This window comes from Balaenoptera borealis (genome assembly GCF_965194805.1).
Source record: "Balaenoptera borealis genome assembly, chromosome: 6".
NCBI classification, from domain to species: Eukaryota; Metazoa; Chordata; class Mammalia; order Artiodactyla; family Balaenopteridae; genus Balaenoptera; species Balaenoptera borealis.
Genome location: NC_138863.1, coordinates 65,883,710 through 65,902,942, shown reverse-complemented (window position 1 = coordinate 65,902,942; position 19,233 = coordinate 65,883,710). Strand labels below are relative to the sequence as shown.

The following is a 19,233-nucleotide window of genomic DNA, read 5'->3' as shown; positions in this document are numbered from 1 at the left end:
GATGGCTATATTTGACAGCTTCTTTTTATACATGTTTTCTTCATACGGTCTGTAATTGCTTCATTTTTCAATTGTATGCATTGAAACCTCATAGATACACATATCTATCAATAACTTGTCATTTGGTATGATCCTATATCATATCATTCAGGCCCCACTTTTTAGTGGAATGACTTTTCTAGAGCTTCTCTACTGATGACAACTTAATGAAAGGGTTATATAAAAGGGAAGTTAACATTTTCCCCTTTTTGGCCCAGCAAGGGCCTTCGGTATTAATGAACTTCTTAGCCAGCCATACTACACGTGCCAGAGTGAATCTTTTGCCCTTTACTTTTCCTCAGCTCTTTTTATCTTTTTTATATGAGAGGACCCTGGATATAGCTCCTTTCTATCTTTTGTTTGCTCCCCAATCTGTCCTTTTTACATCTACTAGAAAATATAGTTCGAGTATTTTTCCCGTGTAGACAATCTTTATTAGCAAGTGTTAAGAGTGCAAAAATAAATATTCCAGAAGGACAGAAAAGAAGGCAGGGCATGGTTCCCCTCCCACAAGTGAGGGTCCTGTAACTAGGCCAGTGGGGTGGGAGCACTGGACTTGCTTGTGATCACTTTGGGCCAAGCACCCTCCAAAGAACAAGCTCCTTGGCAGGGGGGCTCCTCCCAAAACAGAAGAAGGGAGCAACACCTCAGAAGAGGCATGGGTTCCGTCCCCCTTAGGCTGCTTTGGCTTCTGCCCACTGCACACCTTGACAGCTTCTGGGTAGGGGTATTAGGACACTGAGCTAAACCTATCCCTCTCTAAACCTAAGAGGAGGTGTGAGATAGCTAGGTCCTGTGGAATATAAGAAAGTTACTTCTGGTTGCTTTTCTAGGTCCTGTTCTTCTTTTCTGCACACTTATGGCACAATTTAGATTTTTAAAGATAATTTTCTACAACTTCTTTAATGTTACTTCTGTCAATACTTTTAGATTCATGGGCCAAATCTTTTGCTATGAGGCTAAACATCTGAAAATATATTCAAACACAACACTAAGGTCATTGAAAATTAGAGTAAAACTGTATTAAGTTTTACTGATCATGGATTTAATTATTCCACAGGTAAAATAACTCCTTAGGTCAGGATGCACAGTGCATTTCCTCTTGAACGAGTAAGAAAGTCAATAAAGTAAAATTTTTTTCCTCTTTTTACAACTTCAGTACTATACTTCGATCCATGCTTTTAGTACTTGCTGATTTGTAAATTATGGAAGGCACTGTCACTTTTGAGTTGAACACCGAAATTTTCCAAAGCTAATTCTTATGTGCTATCTGAAGCAAGTTTAAATTAATAAATTATACCTGCATTAAGAGAAGTCAAGTTCAAAAAAATATATAATATATCCATAGTTTATCAGCAGTAGTAATATGCATTTTGGAGCAAAAACAAAATCGTAAAAATGTTGGTCACTCTTACCACACCACACTCAGGAAAGAATGTTATGTAGCAAAAATGAGCCCTCCTATTAAAATCACATATGATCTTATGTATCACACACAGATATTGAGCATCTATTAGAAGACAATATGCTCCAAGAAGATAAACTCTGACTCCAAAAAAGCATTTAAAAAAGCTATACCTCTGCTGCTTTATTTCCTTCTTGAAGTTCCGTTAAAGCCTGCTGAAGTTCCGGCTCAATCTTCTTAGCTTTTTCAGCAGCTCTCTGCTTTTCTTCTTCACAGGAGATAGCAAGTATGCCTAAGAACAAACTTGCCATATAAAAGGCAAACCAAAAACTTATCACAACAAAAAATATCATGTAGACCTTCCCAGAAGCATAAAGGACCTAAGGAGAGGTGGAAAACAAGACAGAGAGGAAACGTTATTTGTCTTCCTGCAATCTGTTATTTTAAAGTGAAAAATGAAATTTTGTTATGAAAATAATTTAGTTATAAGTGGAATGTAATCACAAGACAGTTTAAGTACTGGCTCTACCTGGAGAAGTAAATTAAAGCTCTTCAATTTAGACATATATGTAAGGTACAAAATATATGGTACAAAACCAGGGAAGAACTTAGTAATTTAATTAATTCAGGCTGAACATCTGACTTTTATGTCTTCATTAACAGAGTAAACATGTTGAAAGGAAAAAACTGTCATCTTTCAATAAAGAAAGCTGGACAGTCTGAATATGAAAGATTATTTACTTTGCAGTAGAATCTTTAACTATACGAAGTGTAATAAAGTCAAAGAATGACTGTTTGGAGATTACTTTCCTCTGAACTTTACTTTATGGAAACATCGCAACGAGGTACAAAATCAGGTCTATTCAAAGGGGTGAGGAACAGGAATATGTCTATATCTGTCAGAATACCTGCTTTGTTGATGAACCTCTAGACAAATCACAAAGGAAAGTCATATCATTCACTTATATGAAGTCATTTGTGGATAGAAAAATACAAAACTGTAGATTTCCAAACTGCGCATTGACTAGCTTTTATTTCATAATAATTACCTAAGATATATCAGAAAAATTTTAAATTTATAAGTAGATATTACAAATCCAAAATATAGTCCACTGATTTATCGTCATTAATTAAAAGTATATGAACAAATTTCAAGAAAACAAATGGGAATAGTTTTAATTTTTAAGTATTCATTTGAACCAATAGACAGGTATTTACAGAAAATACTGTGTTGATATAACAGAGTTAAGAATGTTTACAAATTAATACGATCTTCTAACATTTAGTCAGAAATAATTTCTTATTAATCTATAGTATGTTTTTCTTTAAAGGTATTTTTAATAAACTCGATTATCCCAGTGAGTCAGCTATTTAGGATGTGGTTAAATATTTTTCCTACTAAATGGCTGTCATTTACAGTATATTCAGGAGTTAGTAATAGATATCATGGAGTACACTGCAGGACATGTACATTAATAAATACTTTATGGTTATTATTTTATTAATTCTGGGCAAAACATTCATGTGGTATTTACCACAGAAAAGAGATGAAAATTAGATAGACAAAGATCTCACAACTGTGGGGGAATGCCTGAATTCAAAACTTTTGCTCTTTCCCCTATATGAAGCTGATGGAGAATAAAAGTATACAATCTTATTAGAATGGAAAAGTATACAAATTCTAGTTCTATTATATTTTAGCAGGAAATAGGTGCTAATTATACCCCTTTGTCATAGATTTGTTGTGAAAATCAAATGAAACAATGTATGAGAAGATCTTAGCTCATGGCAAGTATGCAGTAAACATTAACCATTGCTAAACATAACTCCATTCCATGAGGATTGACAATCTGCTTTGTTCATTTCCGTACTGATGCTGTATCAAAGAGTACTTGGGTCAAATAAATATTTGTTGAATTAACGGGGAATGATATTCTCTAAAACATGAGCTGTACTCTTTGGGAATAATTGCCAAATTTCCCTAGCCATAGTCAGTTTAATTCAGTAGGGCAATGCTCAGAGTAAAAATCCAGTCCAAATCAAAGCAAACCTTATCTACACTAGTCAATAAAAATTTAGAGTACAATAATGATGAAGGTCCTGTAAGACTCCAGCACCAGGGCACTCCCAGACTGATTTCTCATTTCACTGGTTGTATGAGAGGATTGCCTTTAGACCAATGTTACCAAGAAAATTAGCTAACGTACTTTGAAAGCTGTAAAAAAAAGGCAAGACATTCACTATTATATAAAGTAACATAACCCATAAATATTCACTTATATTTTTGTTTATTAAAATTTCATCAAGCATTTCTATGTGTTAGATGCTGAGAATACAAAAATTAAAATAAGACAAAATACTTCTTCTTAGGTAGTGTATCTCCTAATGGGAGGAAATGCTGAACAAGCAATTAAAATAACCACTACCTGAGGCAATTACAGGGTACCATGGAATTCTGATGTAGAATATGTCCAGCTCTAAAAGAAGAGGTTGGGGGAAAGCTCAAACAAGAAATATAGCTTGGAGGCATAAATCTGAGGCATGAGACAGAAGATGGAAGAAACTTGAATTTGCACACACTGAAACAAGAAATTATGGGAAAAGGTCATTTAGGAAACAGCAAGTCTTTTTGACTCAAATAAAGCAGAGAGTATATAATTGGGATATTGTTGGGAAATGAATCTGGCAACAAATGCAGAGACTAGATTTTAAAGGGCACTATGGACAATGCATATGGACTTTGAACTTCATCCCATAGAAATTTGGAAATCACTGAAGGATTGTTAGAAGGAGAATAACATGATGAGATCATTTTAGAAATAAGAAGTTTATAGTGTTGTGGAGCAGGCATTGATGCTTGTCAAAATTTTGGGAAATAACAATATAACTACTCTTACAAAATTAGAAAAATATAGTTTGCATAAAGAAAAAATCACTTGTAATATTTTTATGTACTTCTTCCGGAAATATAATTATACTACAAGCATGTTTGGTTTACTTGATTTTCATTTAATAATATATTATGAACCTTCGTGCCAAAAATATATTATATTACCCTTATCATTATTAATGGCCTGTAAACACACATACACACACACCATAATTTATTCAATCATAAAAAGTATGGTGTAAAAAAAAAAAAGTATGGTGTGTGTGTGTTTAAAAAGAGTGTTCTTCTTCAACTGTAAATACTTCTGGAATTTAAAGTAATTTATTTATTTTATCTAATATCTTTCGATATTAACTATGCTGCTGAAATGACACTGCGTATTCCACTGTGCTGGAACTTTTCTTAAAAGGAAAATTGAATCTCTATTTTAGTGAGCACGTATTATATCCTTCTGAGACACTATGGCACACAAATCATCAGTTATAAAGGAGGACTCTCAGCATTTTGATTTCAAGTCTCATAACAGCAGGCTTTCTGCTATTACAACTGGAGCCTGATTGAATATTAAAGGAGAATGAGAAGAAATAGAGAATTAAAGAGAAAGAGTACATTGTGGGCATTCAACAAATAATTTCTTAATACATGGTAATCTCATAGGTTCAATTTTTTTGTCTAAAGAATTAGTACTTAGAAATGCTCTTTACTTAGCTAATGTCAAACGTCTGAGACCACAGAGCAGTATAGTGATCTCTGGCAGATACATGTGTTTTAACTTTGGGGAGATTACCTAAATGCTCTGATCTTAGGGTCTTCATAAAAAAGCTCATATACATATTTATATCCTTGTAGGATTGTTTCAAAGATTAAATAAGATATCAATACCATACATAAGAACACAGACTTGGGCTCAGTTTTAACACACAGTTTGACATTAGGTAATTCTCGTCCTCTTTTCTTCTGTCCTCAAATTCTTCTTCACATAAAAATTTAATACAGTGTATTATATTTGATCATTATTTCAGAAAGGAGGAGCATGGCACCATTTTTCCATGCAGTGCAGATTCTCTGTGTTCTTACCTGGTGATAAAGTGCTTCAGGGTAATCTTGCATCATTAACCGAAATAGGGCTAATAAGGTCCAGCCAAAACTGTCAAAATTTGTGTAGCCATAATCAGGATTTACACCAGCTTTTACACACACATATCCTTCAGGACACTGACTAATTAAGACACAGAAAAGAAAAACTGCTTACTCTTAGGTGACTTTCAGATTATGGTCAAATCATAAATATAGAACATCTGCCCATGAATAATAAAGGGCTCCCTCTTCCACAGGGAGTAGTCTTCTTCCAAACAATTCCCAGCGGAAAAAGCTGAATATGAGTTAGACTTTAAGTTGATATAAGTGAACAGTGTTAATTAAATTAAAAGACAACAGGGCCTCACAAATGGTTTTTGCCAAGCCTTTTGTTAAAGATTTCTTTACTACCCAGTATCAAAGTGAAAGTATAACTGATGGAAAATAACGCTGATAAAAATAAAACTGTAGTAGTTTAGGGTTTAATTTTTAAATGATCTCACCTCAAACCCTTACATCCCATTATTTAAGAGTGAGAAAAAATTTATTATCAATAACTTATAAGCAGAACTGGCAGTTTGGTAGAAAGATGATTAAATATTTATTTCATTTCCTTTCATGGAGTCTTCATACTTTTACCTACTGGGGCTTGGGTGTTGTAGTCCATTATGACAGTAGTGGCCCAATAAATCATGCTTCCTCCATCCACACCTTTCTGTAGTTCCTCCTACATTATTGGAACTTTGGCCATGTGACTTGTTTTGCATACTTGTTAATGGTTAACAATTGTGATGCAGAGGTTTAAAAAGTACTTGTATGTTGAGGCTTGTTAAATTGCTGACCTACAGAATCTGAACAAATGAATTTCTGTTCTTGTCTTAAAGCACCAACTTTTGGCATAGTTTACCATGCAGCAAAGTATGATGGTTGCAGGTGAAACGCTGTATGACTTTCTCTTCTGGCCTTGACATACTATATCATTGTGATTCTGTCTATCCATGACCAGATATCTTCAACATGCATTTCAGGTCAAATTTAATTTGGAATGTCCATTGAAAGGGTTAGCTCGAGTGGGATGGGGCAGACACGATGAGATGAAATCACAATCTGGACTTGAAAACAGAAAGGAAGCCCAGCAGTAGGGTGGCAAAAGAGTTGAGTAAGCAACAATATGTCTAAATCACCTTAATACAACTAAACTGCATAACTCATGTTCCCCTCTCCCGTGTGCTTTTTTGTCAGTCTGTGCCCAGAGCTTCTAAGAAAGAGCTGAGTTTACACATGGGTGTCAAGTCATCCCGGCTTAGGGAAGTAACATAAGGAACTGAGTCGTAGTACTGCTGAGAAGCACTCTATTTCTACCTTCTTATCTCTTCATCTGAAATTATAGGACAATAAAACTTGAGAGTTTTGTCATCTCACTGAAGAATTATTTATAAGTACTGTTTTTAAGAGCAATCAGCTTGTTATTAATGTAAATTATATTCATTAAAGACATACAAGCCATAAAATAAGTGAAATAACATCATATCTTTAATTTTTTTTTCTTCAAAATCTTCTGGCTGAAGAACAGATTATATTGTCTTTCTTGATAAGTCCTATTAGCTCTGGGGCACACTGAAAACAGAAAATTAGATTCTTATTTAAGTCCCAGCTCTTCCATTTACTAACTTCTTGACCTTGAATAAATCATTTAGCTAGTCTATCCATTATACTTTTTTCTGTAAAATCAGATTAATAGTATTCCATATTGTACACTTCTCAGCATGGTTTTGATGGTAAATGAGATTATGTAATCAAATGGGAACCATTAATAAAAGCAATAATCATTAAATAAATACTATTGATCAGGGATACTGAAACGGAGCAGGACGCTATGGTCCTTGCTCTCCCATGTCCTCAGCCTGCCTTTTGTCTGTGGAAAAACTTTAACCAAAGAATAAGTTTAATCAGAGAAGTGAGAAAAAGTAGAAACAGAGGAAAACAGTCAAAGGAGACCAAATAATAATAGTTTAGTCATTAAACATAGCCAAGGACCTTTAGTTCCTTCTCAAGGGCTACAGATAATATTCTGAGCCATATCCTGTGAACTGTCTATAGATACTGAAATCCCCAGCAGGTGGAAGAAGGTTTGTTTTAGATAAAATAAAATATCTTAGTAAAGCAGGATTAGCAAACTTCTCCCATGGCAAATGCAGATGCCATCGAAATCAATAGCTTTGTGTTTTATGATTTAATTCACCATTATCTAGGTCCAATGACTAAAATGAATAAAACCCTTAACTTTGAGGTTTCTGTATTATTGCTAATTTATTACACCTGGCAATAATTTAGACATAACAGTATTTTTAAATTAGTTATTTGTTTGTTTCTTTTTACTACATAAAGAACAGGCCTTCTCTCTTGGCTACTGCTGTTCATACTAATCACCATTATTTATAAGCATAGGTAAATGCGTAGAGTTAAAAATCAACATGGGTTGCAAATGTTGTTGAAACAAGAAATAGTTTGAAATAGCAGTATTCTATACATTCTTTCATTAACCTTTTTTTTTAACATCTTTATTGGAGTAAATTGCTTTACAATGGTGCGTTAGTTTCTGCTTTATAACAAAGTGAATCAGTTATTCATATACATATACACATATGTTCCCATATCTCTTCCCTCTTGTGTCTCCCTCCCTCCCACCCTCCCTATCCCACCCCTCTAGATGGTCACAAAGCACCGAGCTGATCTCCCTGTGCTATGCGGCTGCTTCCCACTAGCTATCTATTTTACATTTGGTAGTGTATATATGTCCATGCCACTCTCTCACTTTGTCACAGCTTACCCTTCCCCCTCCCCATATCCTTAAGTCCATTCTCTAGTAGGTCTGTGTGTCTTTATTCCCGTCTTGCCCCTCGGTTCTTCATGACCTTTTTTTTTTTTTTTAGATTCCATATATATGTGTTAGCATATGGTATTTGTTTTTCTCTTTCTGACTTACTTCACTCCGTATGACAGACTCTAGGTCCATCCACCTCACTACAAATAACTCAATTTTGTTTCTTTTTATGGCTGAGTAATATTCCATTGTATATGAAGACCAGACTGTAGCCATGACATAAGCTGCCATAATTCCGAGAATTGGCCTCAAGGAAATGGGAACAAACTGACCCTGGAACTGAAGATTAACCGCACTTAAAACAATCGAGATGATGCTGGTCAGACCACCGATGACCAATATCAAGATGACTGTCAGAGCTGACTGCGCTGTTTCTGCCTGTAGCCCCCTCCCTCTGTCTATAAAAGCTCTTGCTCCCTGATCGTCAGGGCGGTGGGGTCAGAGTCGGCCTTTGGACACAGGCTGCTGCCCTCTCCCCACCCACCCCGCTGCTCCCAGTTGCCGGCACCGAAAATAAAGCAAACTTTCCTTTCCACCAACCTGGCCTCTTTACCGGCTTTTGAGCGTTGAACTGCCAGACCTCACTTTTGGTTACAATAGAAGAAAACATTAATACCACTTACCCAGCATCTGTTCTGTTGCCACAAAGAAGAGCATATCTTTCTCCTTCCAAATAATAAAAGTTTTCTGTTTCTGAAAAATAAGAAAGAAATGATATTCCATATCTAATCTTGAGTGAACAGCATATCTGAAACCCAATTAAATCTGTACAGATGAGCATCCTTCTGTACAGTGAGAAGGAAGGAGCACAGAGCCTGCCTCTTCCCCTTTTTTTTCAAATCTAGGAGGCTGTCCTAGCATCCAGTGTACAGGCCAAAAGACCTCTGGCAATCCACCTACTCCAGCCAGGTATGACCAGACCCTGAAAGAAAAATTCCCAAGACTAATCTATTTGAAAATTGAGGATTATTCCTTCCAGGGTTTATTCCTGATGATCTTCCTGAACAGAAGATCAGAGTTTTCTGTCTCTGGGTTTAATTTCCATTCTCTTCTCACTTTGCAGCTTATTTTTCTACAATGAGCGTCCAGTGCCGCTTAATTACTTGTCCTGATATCACCTAGTTTCAATCATAATCTGAGCTAATCTGAGTCATAGCCCATAGAATTCATACAGGTATTTTTATCTGCTATCAATCAAAATGTAAATTGTGTATCTATAGATATCAGTTACCAGGGTTGGGAACATACATGCTTAGTAGCATTGCTTTTTAGGTTCTGAATTCAAATCACAAAAATCAAACCCATGAGATCAGCCCTGGTGAGTGTGTGTGTGTGTGTGTGTGTGTGTGTGTGTGTGTGTGTGTGTTGCGTGTATACAAAATTGAATTACACCAATCTCAGAAAATGTCACTTTGTCACCTAAAATAATTTTAGAAGAATTTAAAAATCATAGTTAGGAACCATTGATCAACACTTTTGAGTGACAGTCAAAAACCAAATGAAATTTGACATTAGAACTGGGCAGTCCCAAGTGCTCTTCTAAATACAAGGACTATGACACGGAAATTAGGTTAAATAATATTTTGCAAATATATTTCCAGCAATTCCTAACACGTTATTTGAGAAAATAGAATGACTATAATTGGACAAATATTAAAGTGATAATCTTTAAAATGATTTCATTATAATATACATACTTTAACAAAGAAAAGAACTTGGACTCTGTTTTCTTAGCAATAACCAGTGAAGTAGCAAAATTTGTTTACTTTTTAGTAATTAGCATATTTTTATTACAACACCAAAGAAACTAAAGGGGATTTCAATTGGAATCTAAGATTTAACATCCATCTCCTATTGTTCTTATCAATAGAATTAAGACCATGAAATAGACCTACATAATAAGGAAACATTTCACATATATACTAATAATTTTGCATTACTTGCATCATAATCATATTATGGGGTAAACCAAAGAGTAAAATTTATTAAGATTTGTTTTAGAACTTATTAAATCCAAAGTATAAATAAAGTTAAGGTAGAAGGACTACTTAAGGTTTATCAATATTTTATTTTTATTAGTTGAACAATATACTTTTGATTTTTTCTAAATACTGTCAGAAAGGAACTGATGATTTTAATATGAGGGAAAAATCTAATAAGAGAGTATGGTCTGGTGAAAAGGGAATGGGTTTTAAAGCCAGATGGAGCTTGGCTAGAATCCTAGTTTTGCACCGAGTGGTTATAGTACGCTAGAACATTCACAGAATTTCTCTTTACTTCTGTTTCCCTGTTGGTAACAGGGGTTATTCATGTCTTCTCTGCAGGATTATGGTGAAGATATGTGATCAGGCATGTGAATTAGTTATGTATAAGGGCTAAGCAATACTTGTTTGACATTATTTCTGTTAGCCTAAAATATTTTCATTATTCATCAAAGTATAACTCAAATCATTTAAAATGAGCAGCAGCAATTGAAATAAAACAATAGTTAGAATTTCTATATTGTAGGTCATTTTTTGATTTATATGATCATCCCAAAGTTTCTAATGTGTACCCTTACATTTAAATTTTAAACAACTTTATCGAAGAAAGGTAGTATCATAAGGATTGTACTCTGATAAAATTGCAATTAAGACTTTGGTCATATTTATTTATTTTTGAAAGGATAAAATTTGCAAGTTTTAGCAATTCCAAACTTAGGTTTCCCTGATTTAACTGTCTGAAGACTTGGAACTTTATTATCCTGATAAAGGAAACTGATCCAAATTAGTACTTGAGCATAGTTATGGCATTGACATGAAGGTTGTTCTGAAGTCGAATTTGTTCTGAAATTGAATGTTCAACATTTCTGTGAAGAATGTTTTGCCAGTAAGAAAAGTTTTAATTTTTTTGATATAGATGCACAGGATTCTTACCTCGAATATAATATGGGTTTCCAGTTCTGTTGTGCAGCGTTTCAGTTTCATTTTCTTGGGGCCATCGCAAACACTTATGCTTCAGGTTGCCCATGAAGAGCTCCATCCCAATTAGAGAAAATATGCTCAGAAAGAAGAGAGTTAGGATAATGACCCCAGTGAGTTTCTTCAAACAATGGATCAGGATCCCTACAAAAGACTTCAGACCTGAAAAGAGAAAGGTTTATTTTTGATGAAATAAAATATCTTAGTAAAGCAGGATTAGCAAACTTCTCCCATGGCAAATGCAGATGCCATCGAAATCAATAGCTTTGTGTTTTATGATTTAATTCACCATTATCTAGGTCCAATGACTAAAATGAATAAAACCCTTAACTTTGAGGTTTCTGTATTATTGCTAATTTATTACACCTGGCAATAATTTAGATATAACTTAGTGTTTTTAAATTAGTTATTTGTTTGTTTCTCTTTACTACATAAAGAACAGGCCTTCTCTCTTGGCTATTGCTGTTCATACTAATCACCATTATTTATAAGCATAGGTAAAGGCGTAGAGTTAAAAATCAACATGGGTTGCAAATGTTGTTGAAACAAGAAGTAGTTTGAAATAGCAGAATTCTATACATTCTTTCATTAACTTTTTAAGAACTCAATATTTGGAGCTGATTAAGTAAAACATGAAAAACTTTTAATGATTAGAAATGAGAATAACACATAACTGTGATTATATGTGGCTGTATTTATATCAGAATACTTACTAATCGAGAATTCAATTTTAAAGCTAGATTTATTTAAGGACATTCATTTTTCTAATTATTAAATAATACATGCTCAATATTGAAAACATAGAAAACAAGAAGATACAACAACAAAAACCCCATAAGTAAATTTCATAGATGAAACTACTATAAGCCTTCCTTCCTCCCTTGCTTCCTTCCTTCTTTCCATCCTTCCTTCGTTAGTTCCCTCCTTTCTTCATTCTTCTCTTTTTCCCTTGCTCCTTTTTTATTTGTTGGTCTGTTTAAATTTATGATCCTAATAACTGCTCAGCTCAACAATGGATGAGAATATACTAGCTCTGTGACGTTGAGCAAGTTACCAACATTTCTATGCTTGTTTTATTATTTTTTAAATGGGTATAATGATACCTATTTCATATATCATTGTGAGAATTGAAAATCTATTTTTTAAATGACCTCCTCAGATTAGATTTCTTGAGTGTAATAGAATAGGGTTGAAATAAAGTTATTCCTGTGGTTAAAGAAATGTGATATCTAGAGTAAATATACAATTTTAATTGCTATCATACCAAAATACATATTTATAGCTACTTTTGCCACCTGGAATACTACTGTTAATTTTTTTTTGCTATATGCAAGTCTTTTTAAAGTATTACATTAGAAATGGAATTTCTGTGTCAAAATATATGACCATATTTAAGTATCGATTCATACGTTCAAATTGTTGAGATGTTGAACCAATGCATAAATCAAAGACTATCAATATATAGTCAGGCCTTCACTAAAGCTAGGACATTTTAAAAAATATCATTGCCAATGTATTAGAAGAAAAATAGGATCATTTTACTTTGATGTAATTTCCATGATCACCATAATAAACTTTTAAAATATGTAGAGTTGCACTGTGTATTTTTGTTTGATAACTGTCATGAGTCCTCTGTATATTTTTTACTGAAAAAATTTTTTCATATTGTTTTGTTGAAATTATCTTTAAGAATAGACATTCTTAAATAAGTATATGTGTATAAATTCATGCAAATATGTTTTATTAATGATAGTAATATTATATAAAATATTTTTACAAATATATAAATTAAAATATATTTATAAATATATGAATATAAAATATTAATACTAACATAATTTATAAATATATATAAAGCCAAGTCTCTTGTGGAGCTTTAATTTTAGTGGTGAAATTTTGATTAAAGGTAAAAAAGTCAGCATCAAATTTTACAGAATCAAATTTATTAGTAATTTTCATTGTTATCTGCAATTCATTGTTACCTACCATTCAAAGTTCTGAGCCATATGCCAATTTTGATTTTGATTTCCTGGTATAACTTTTTCCTTTATTTTACTTTTAAACTTTCATTTTGTTTTAGTTTAGGTATATCTCTTGTGGAGTTTAACTTATTTTTAATTTAATTTTAAAGTCTCTACATCTTGACAGACAATTTTTACCCAGTTATATTCATTTTTATAAATTGGCTTTATTGTTGGATTGGCCTTTATCATTACTTTTTTTTAATTTTTATATTCCCCTTATGATTTACTATGTGTCCTATCCTTTCTGAATAAACTTTAATTTCTTTTTTCCCTCTAGTATTTTAGATAAAGTATATCTATTTTGAGAACCTGATCAAACTTAGGTTCTTATTTTGAAAAAGCATGTACTCTCTACATCTAAAATAAAACTGTATCTACTATAGTCTCACCGTATAAGATAAGGAAATAACCATATTTACTTCCTCACATTTCTCTATTCCTACTTCTCAGTTTTTGTTTATTTATATAATTTAGGACTTTTAACCTAGTTATAATTGTTGAATTTTATGTATTTTGCATTATATCTTATCTTTCATGATTTATAGGAAAGATAACATTCAAATCATCACAAAGACTTGTCAGGAAACATAAATTCATGCAAATAGGGAGTGGAGGATACTTGAATGAATATGCCTGACTTAAAGAGGCAGCTGCTCCTCAACTGCAGCTGGCAGTTGCCACGCAAGAATGCTGATAATTCATCCAAGTTAATTTAGAATTTAATGTTAAAATCATTAGATTTTTATAATCTATTTCAAATTTTTCTAAAAAAAGCAAAATACCTCTCTAGTTGAAGAATAAACCACAGACGTCCATGTTATAACTTCTGATTTATAATATTTGCATTCTGTTTTGCAACCCACTAACAACAGTAATTTGGAATTCATTCTCTGTTGAAACGATTTCAGAGTTCATTCCATTCTTTTGGTACTAAATCTTCCCATTGTTGAATATTTTATTTTCATAGTTTCGATTTTCAGCAGATACTCAGGAACGATCCGTGTAAAATTTCAGAATTCTTGGATGGCTGAGGATATTATTGTGTAGATTTCCCATATGAATGGCAGACAGGTATAGAATTCTGGTGTCACAACCTTCCCATCTATACTTCCCCTAAACTCTGAAGCTCCACTGCCTACTCATGTTTAATATTATCAAGAGGTGTGCATAACCTTTCCATAGGCTCTTTTTCTTCGCTCTTTTGCTTGTAGGTTTTATAATGCTTTTTCTCTTTAATACTTTAAATTTACAAAATTTTATAATATGTCTAAGTGTATCTGTTACTTTTTTTTAATCTAGTATAAGATGAGCCTTTTCCATTTGTGACTAAGGTCTTTCTCAGGTTAAGGGACTTGAAAATTTCTAATGTATTTTTGAATAATTTGTCTTTTATATTTAATCTGGTCTCTTTTTTTAGGATCACCAATTATCCATATAATGGAACTTGGTTTTGTCTTCCTTCATTAACCCATTCCATTTTTGGTTCTACTAGGTCTCTAGTTTTTCTTCACACGAGTGGTTTATTTACTACACCATAATATTATACAGATAATGCTGTATATTTTACTACTTCTATTACCATCAAAAGGTCACCAAGGATATTATAATTTTTACTATTTTTTTGTCTTAAAGGTATTTTTATTGTCTATTTTATGATCTCATTTTCATCTTCTACTTGAGAGTCTAGGTTTTTTTCTATTGGGACTACAAAACTACAAAACAGATGATTTCTTATGCTTGCTTCTATTCCTTAGAGCATATTTTTAAAAGAAAAAAAAGGATTATTTTCATTCTGTTGAGTAGTATGTTTTTCCTTCTGTATTGCAAAATATTTTCATACACTCTATATTGCTGGTATGTGCCTTGATTATTTTCTCCTTTGAAACAAACAGCAGTTCCTATCAGCCTGTGTGCTCCCAATTCTAGTTACTGTATTCTTCTTGTATTAACTTGGATTTACCTGAATTCTTCTACAATCTTTACCTCTGATTCTAAGATGAAGATGAAAGTGATACAATTTTATGTTCTAGTAATTTACGGAGAGTAGTAAAAGAGCTAGGACTGTGAAAATTCCTGCCAAGGCAGTTCTCACTGCTGGTTTCTTCACTGTGTTTGGTGAAGCTGCCATGCCACAGACCATTTTTATCAAACAGCTTTACTGAGATATAATTTATAAACCATACAATTCACCTGTTTAATGTGTACTATTTAATGTTTCAGTATATCCACAAGGTTAGGCATCCATTACCATATTTCTCCAATCTTTTTTTGCTATTTTGCCCAGCCTGTTCTCCAAGTACAGAGTATGCAATATATCTGGCCTTTTTCATGATGTTCCAGTGGATGAAAGTTGCCTATAGATCTTACTTTTGGTATTATCACACTTGCCTGTGGGTTTATTCATTCAAATATTTCATAATACTTCTGACTCATAGCAGCCAAAAAAACTCTGGGTCAAGTTTTCCTAGCTGATTGTTTTTATTCATTCAGAACAACAAATCAGAAGGTATTGGTAGGCTTCTCTAAGACACTTTCAGGAATGAGAGGTGTAAAATAGTTGTCAGCTTCTTCCATCAGTGTGGTCACAGCTCTACTTTATTTAACAGAACCTTCTTAAACTTTGTGGCATGTGGAATGCATCCTATCCAAGCACTGACAGCAAAAGGGAATTTATCTTATTTTATATTGCTTTGTTCATTTCAACTGGTTTTTAGACACAATGAGGAAAAGAAGAGGATAGATTAGATATCTGTCTAAACTGCTATGTCTCTCAGAAGTCTAAGGACAATTTTATAAGTTCATATTCAAGACATAAGAATAAGTAAAAAAGAAAAAAATAGAAAAATAATATATTTTGATTGAGCTCTATATTTTATTATCAAAAGCATTGAACCCACTTCAAATAAGTAAAAAATGTGATATTTTTTTCTTGCCATTCCAGGAGTGACTGAAATAAATCTGAAAATCAGATAATTCATTTATTCCAAAGCTGAAACACTGTTCAATCTAACATTTCTTCAAGCAATAATAGGGGTGTTCAGATGAATACACGGAAGTACATAAAACAAAATGAAGAACTCAATGCCTTTTCTTACCTTGGTTTAAAGGAATAATTTTCAAAATTCTCAAATTTCTTGTAATTCGAAATATTGAAATGAAGTTTGGAGGTGAATATCTTGATATATGCCTGTGGGATTAAATTGGAGTCATTTAGAAGTCATATTGAGTTTATGTTACTTATCTTTGGCTCTTCATACTATTTGAAACTTATTTTTAAAACCATATATCCAAATGTTTCACTTGCTTTCATTATTGCATTTTGCAAATAGTTTTATTATTGATTGGAAGGGAAAGACTGCTATAGTGCAAGGTATCCAAGTAAATATTAATCTACAAACAAATTATGAGAGTTTATAAAAGCTTGACACTCTGAGTAGTCATAATTCCATATCAAATACTCTATATTATGTTCATAAATATTTTGAATCTAATTGGTGAAGAGATAGTTAAAAATAAGGAAATCCATAGTTTTTTAAAGGAATAAAATTTAAGTATTTAAACTTCTGGTGATGATAGTGATGGTGATGAGGTGGTGATGATGATGACAATGGTGATGGTGATGACAGCAGAAGTAAAGGTGAATAGTGGTTAAGGACATAGACTCTGTAGCCAGACTGACCATGTAGAAATACAGGCTCCACTATTTAAATTACTTAATCTTTCTTGCCTTAGTTTCCTCAAATGTAAAGTAAGGATAATAATACTTCCTAATTCTGAGGATTTGGGGGGGATTAAATAAGTTAATATATGTAAAGTTCATAACAAAGCACCTGACACATACTAAGGGCTAAATGTTAGCTGTGTTACCTAAGTGTTAGCTAATTGCAATGGCAAGAGCAGAAATAATAATAGTAATAGTAGAAGTAGTAGTGATAATAATTTCAATGATATTAGCTACTATTTTTTGACAGCTTACAACATGGCAGAAACTAATTATGTTCTTTATAAAGATTATTGCTTTTTTTAAAAAATTGACCCCAAGTCCACAAATAGAGTATTATTTTAAATTATTTTTAACAGAAGTTTGATGCCAGTGACAATTTCTTTAGCCATAAAATAGAGTACACTAAGTAGAAGGATTAAAAAAATCAATACACGTGTAAATTATTAGAATTTAATGTACCATTCTAGAAAAATGTGTGTGTATAAAATATCTTATTCTGATAACTAGAATATTTACTGGTTTTAAGCAATGTAGATTAGAGAAGAATCAAATATGCCAGGATGCTCTCTTAAGCTCTCAGGAAATTTTCTGCTCACTAAAAATAATCACTTCAAATGCAAAAATTCAATCTCTATTGTTTTTGCTTCAGGTAGATTACGGAGATAATATCCCATTCCTTTCATTCTGAATGCATATTCTGAGGACTAGTTCAGTTGGAGCTGCCTGAGAGAACTCATTATGGCTATGATTTATGAATTATTCTTTACTCACAGAATTTTTGTAGGCAGAAAACTTTATCATCCTCAATGTTTCTTTATGAAAAGCATTTTCTTAGCAAGGTATTAAGATGTTTGCAACTTAAATACTCACTCAAACAAAGTTACACTGAAATCGAGCCAGTTCCATGGATCACCAAAGAAATAAAAAGATCCTGCCCAGATGCCTCTTGCAATGAGTTTTACAAGTATTTCAAATGTATAAATTCCAAGCAAAGTATTCCTGCAGAAAAGTTTTCATATTAAAAGTGAGACTAATACATCATCATCTCTGAAGTACTATGTTGAGGATAATTATCTGGCAACCAAGCAAGCAACCAACCAATCAACCAGACAACCATAGGATAGGGCTTTAGTTAGGGCTTCTAGAGTGGGCTATGTCTTACAGCATTAACCATGAAATTTGACTACCAATTAATTGTGGAATGTGTATAAATATTATATTACATACGATGTATATTATATACTAAAAATATTAATTTGTTATAATATGTAATATATAATGTACTGTAACACAATGTATTAAATATAAAATATAATCATATATGCAATTATACATAATAAAATTATATAACTTACTGTAATGCTGGCCCCCATTTTGGCAAATCAGTCATGGACATAAATATGCAGTCAATCAGGATGCTAATTAAAATTAACAGTCGGAAAAAGGTAAGTTATCGTCAAGGAATAATGGTAATAAAAATAATATTGGAAATACATGTTTCTATAATCTGTTTATATGTATTTACACATATGAGATCACATAGTTTCTTAAATGTCAAAAAAATGTACTGCTCATATTGAAAACAATGAGGATTACTAAGATTTGTTAACATTTACTACTGTTGTGTGTACTAGAAAAGAAAAATATATATATATATATATTTTTGGCCACGAGGCATGTGGGATCTTAGTTCCCTGACCAGTGATCAAACCTGAGCCCCCTGCAGTGGAAGTGTGGAGTCTTAACTGCTGGTCCACCAGGGAAGTCCCTAGAAAATATATTTTAAATGTACTTTCAAATATGGAACACAGTGCAGTTATAATCAAGATTTCAGTATGACCTAAAATGAATATTAATTAAAAAGAGAAAAAGACTGCAGCAATATCTGAATAGAATAGTTGCATTTGATATTAGTACAGTCTAAAACCAACAGAAAAGGATATGGATGTACCAAAATCTTAATGGTTGTCCTTCTAACTGAATTGAAAGGAGACAATGTACACCAGGTGGCACTGAATCTGAATATTGTTCTCTTTTTATTTAATACTATGAAAGTCTGTAAGAGGAAAAAAAGAACATCAAGTGAAATGAAAAAAAAGAACATCAAGTGAAATTAGAACTGATAATTATGATCTCATCAATTATGAAGCATATTGCCAATGATCATTTCAGTCATGAAGTCTAACAGTTATACTTCTTACATTTTGATATCATTTTACAGACTAAATCA

The 19,233-nt window shown here is 32.7% G+C and overlaps 1 protein-coding gene across 1 annotated transcript in view; it reads right to left on the bottom strand.

Moving 5' to 3' along the window:
- The window catches only part of SCN7A (sodium voltage-gated channel alpha subunit 7), an 85,094-nt gene that overhangs the window by 50,416 nt on the left and 15,445 nt on the right, over positions 1 to 19,233 (bottom strand). The window contains exons 4-11 of the mRNA XM_082395381.1: positions 18,948 to 19,059; positions 18,359 to 18,449; positions 17,874 to 18,002; positions 16,375 to 16,466; positions 11,211 to 11,417; positions 8,919 to 8,988; positions 5,412 to 5,553; positions 1,618 to 1,824 (exon numbers count right to left, since the gene is read on the bottom strand). Coding sequence (XP_082251507.1) covers positions 1,618 to 1,824; positions 5,412 to 5,553; positions 8,919 to 8,988; positions 11,211 to 11,417; positions 16,375 to 16,466; positions 17,874 to 18,002; positions 18,359 to 18,449; positions 18,948 to 19,059 — 1,050 coding nt within the window. The remainder of the gene's footprint in view (positions 1 to 1,617; positions 1,825 to 5,411; positions 5,554 to 8,918; positions 8,989 to 11,210; positions 11,418 to 16,374; positions 16,467 to 17,873; positions 18,003 to 18,358; positions 18,450 to 18,947; positions 19,060 to 19,233) is intronic.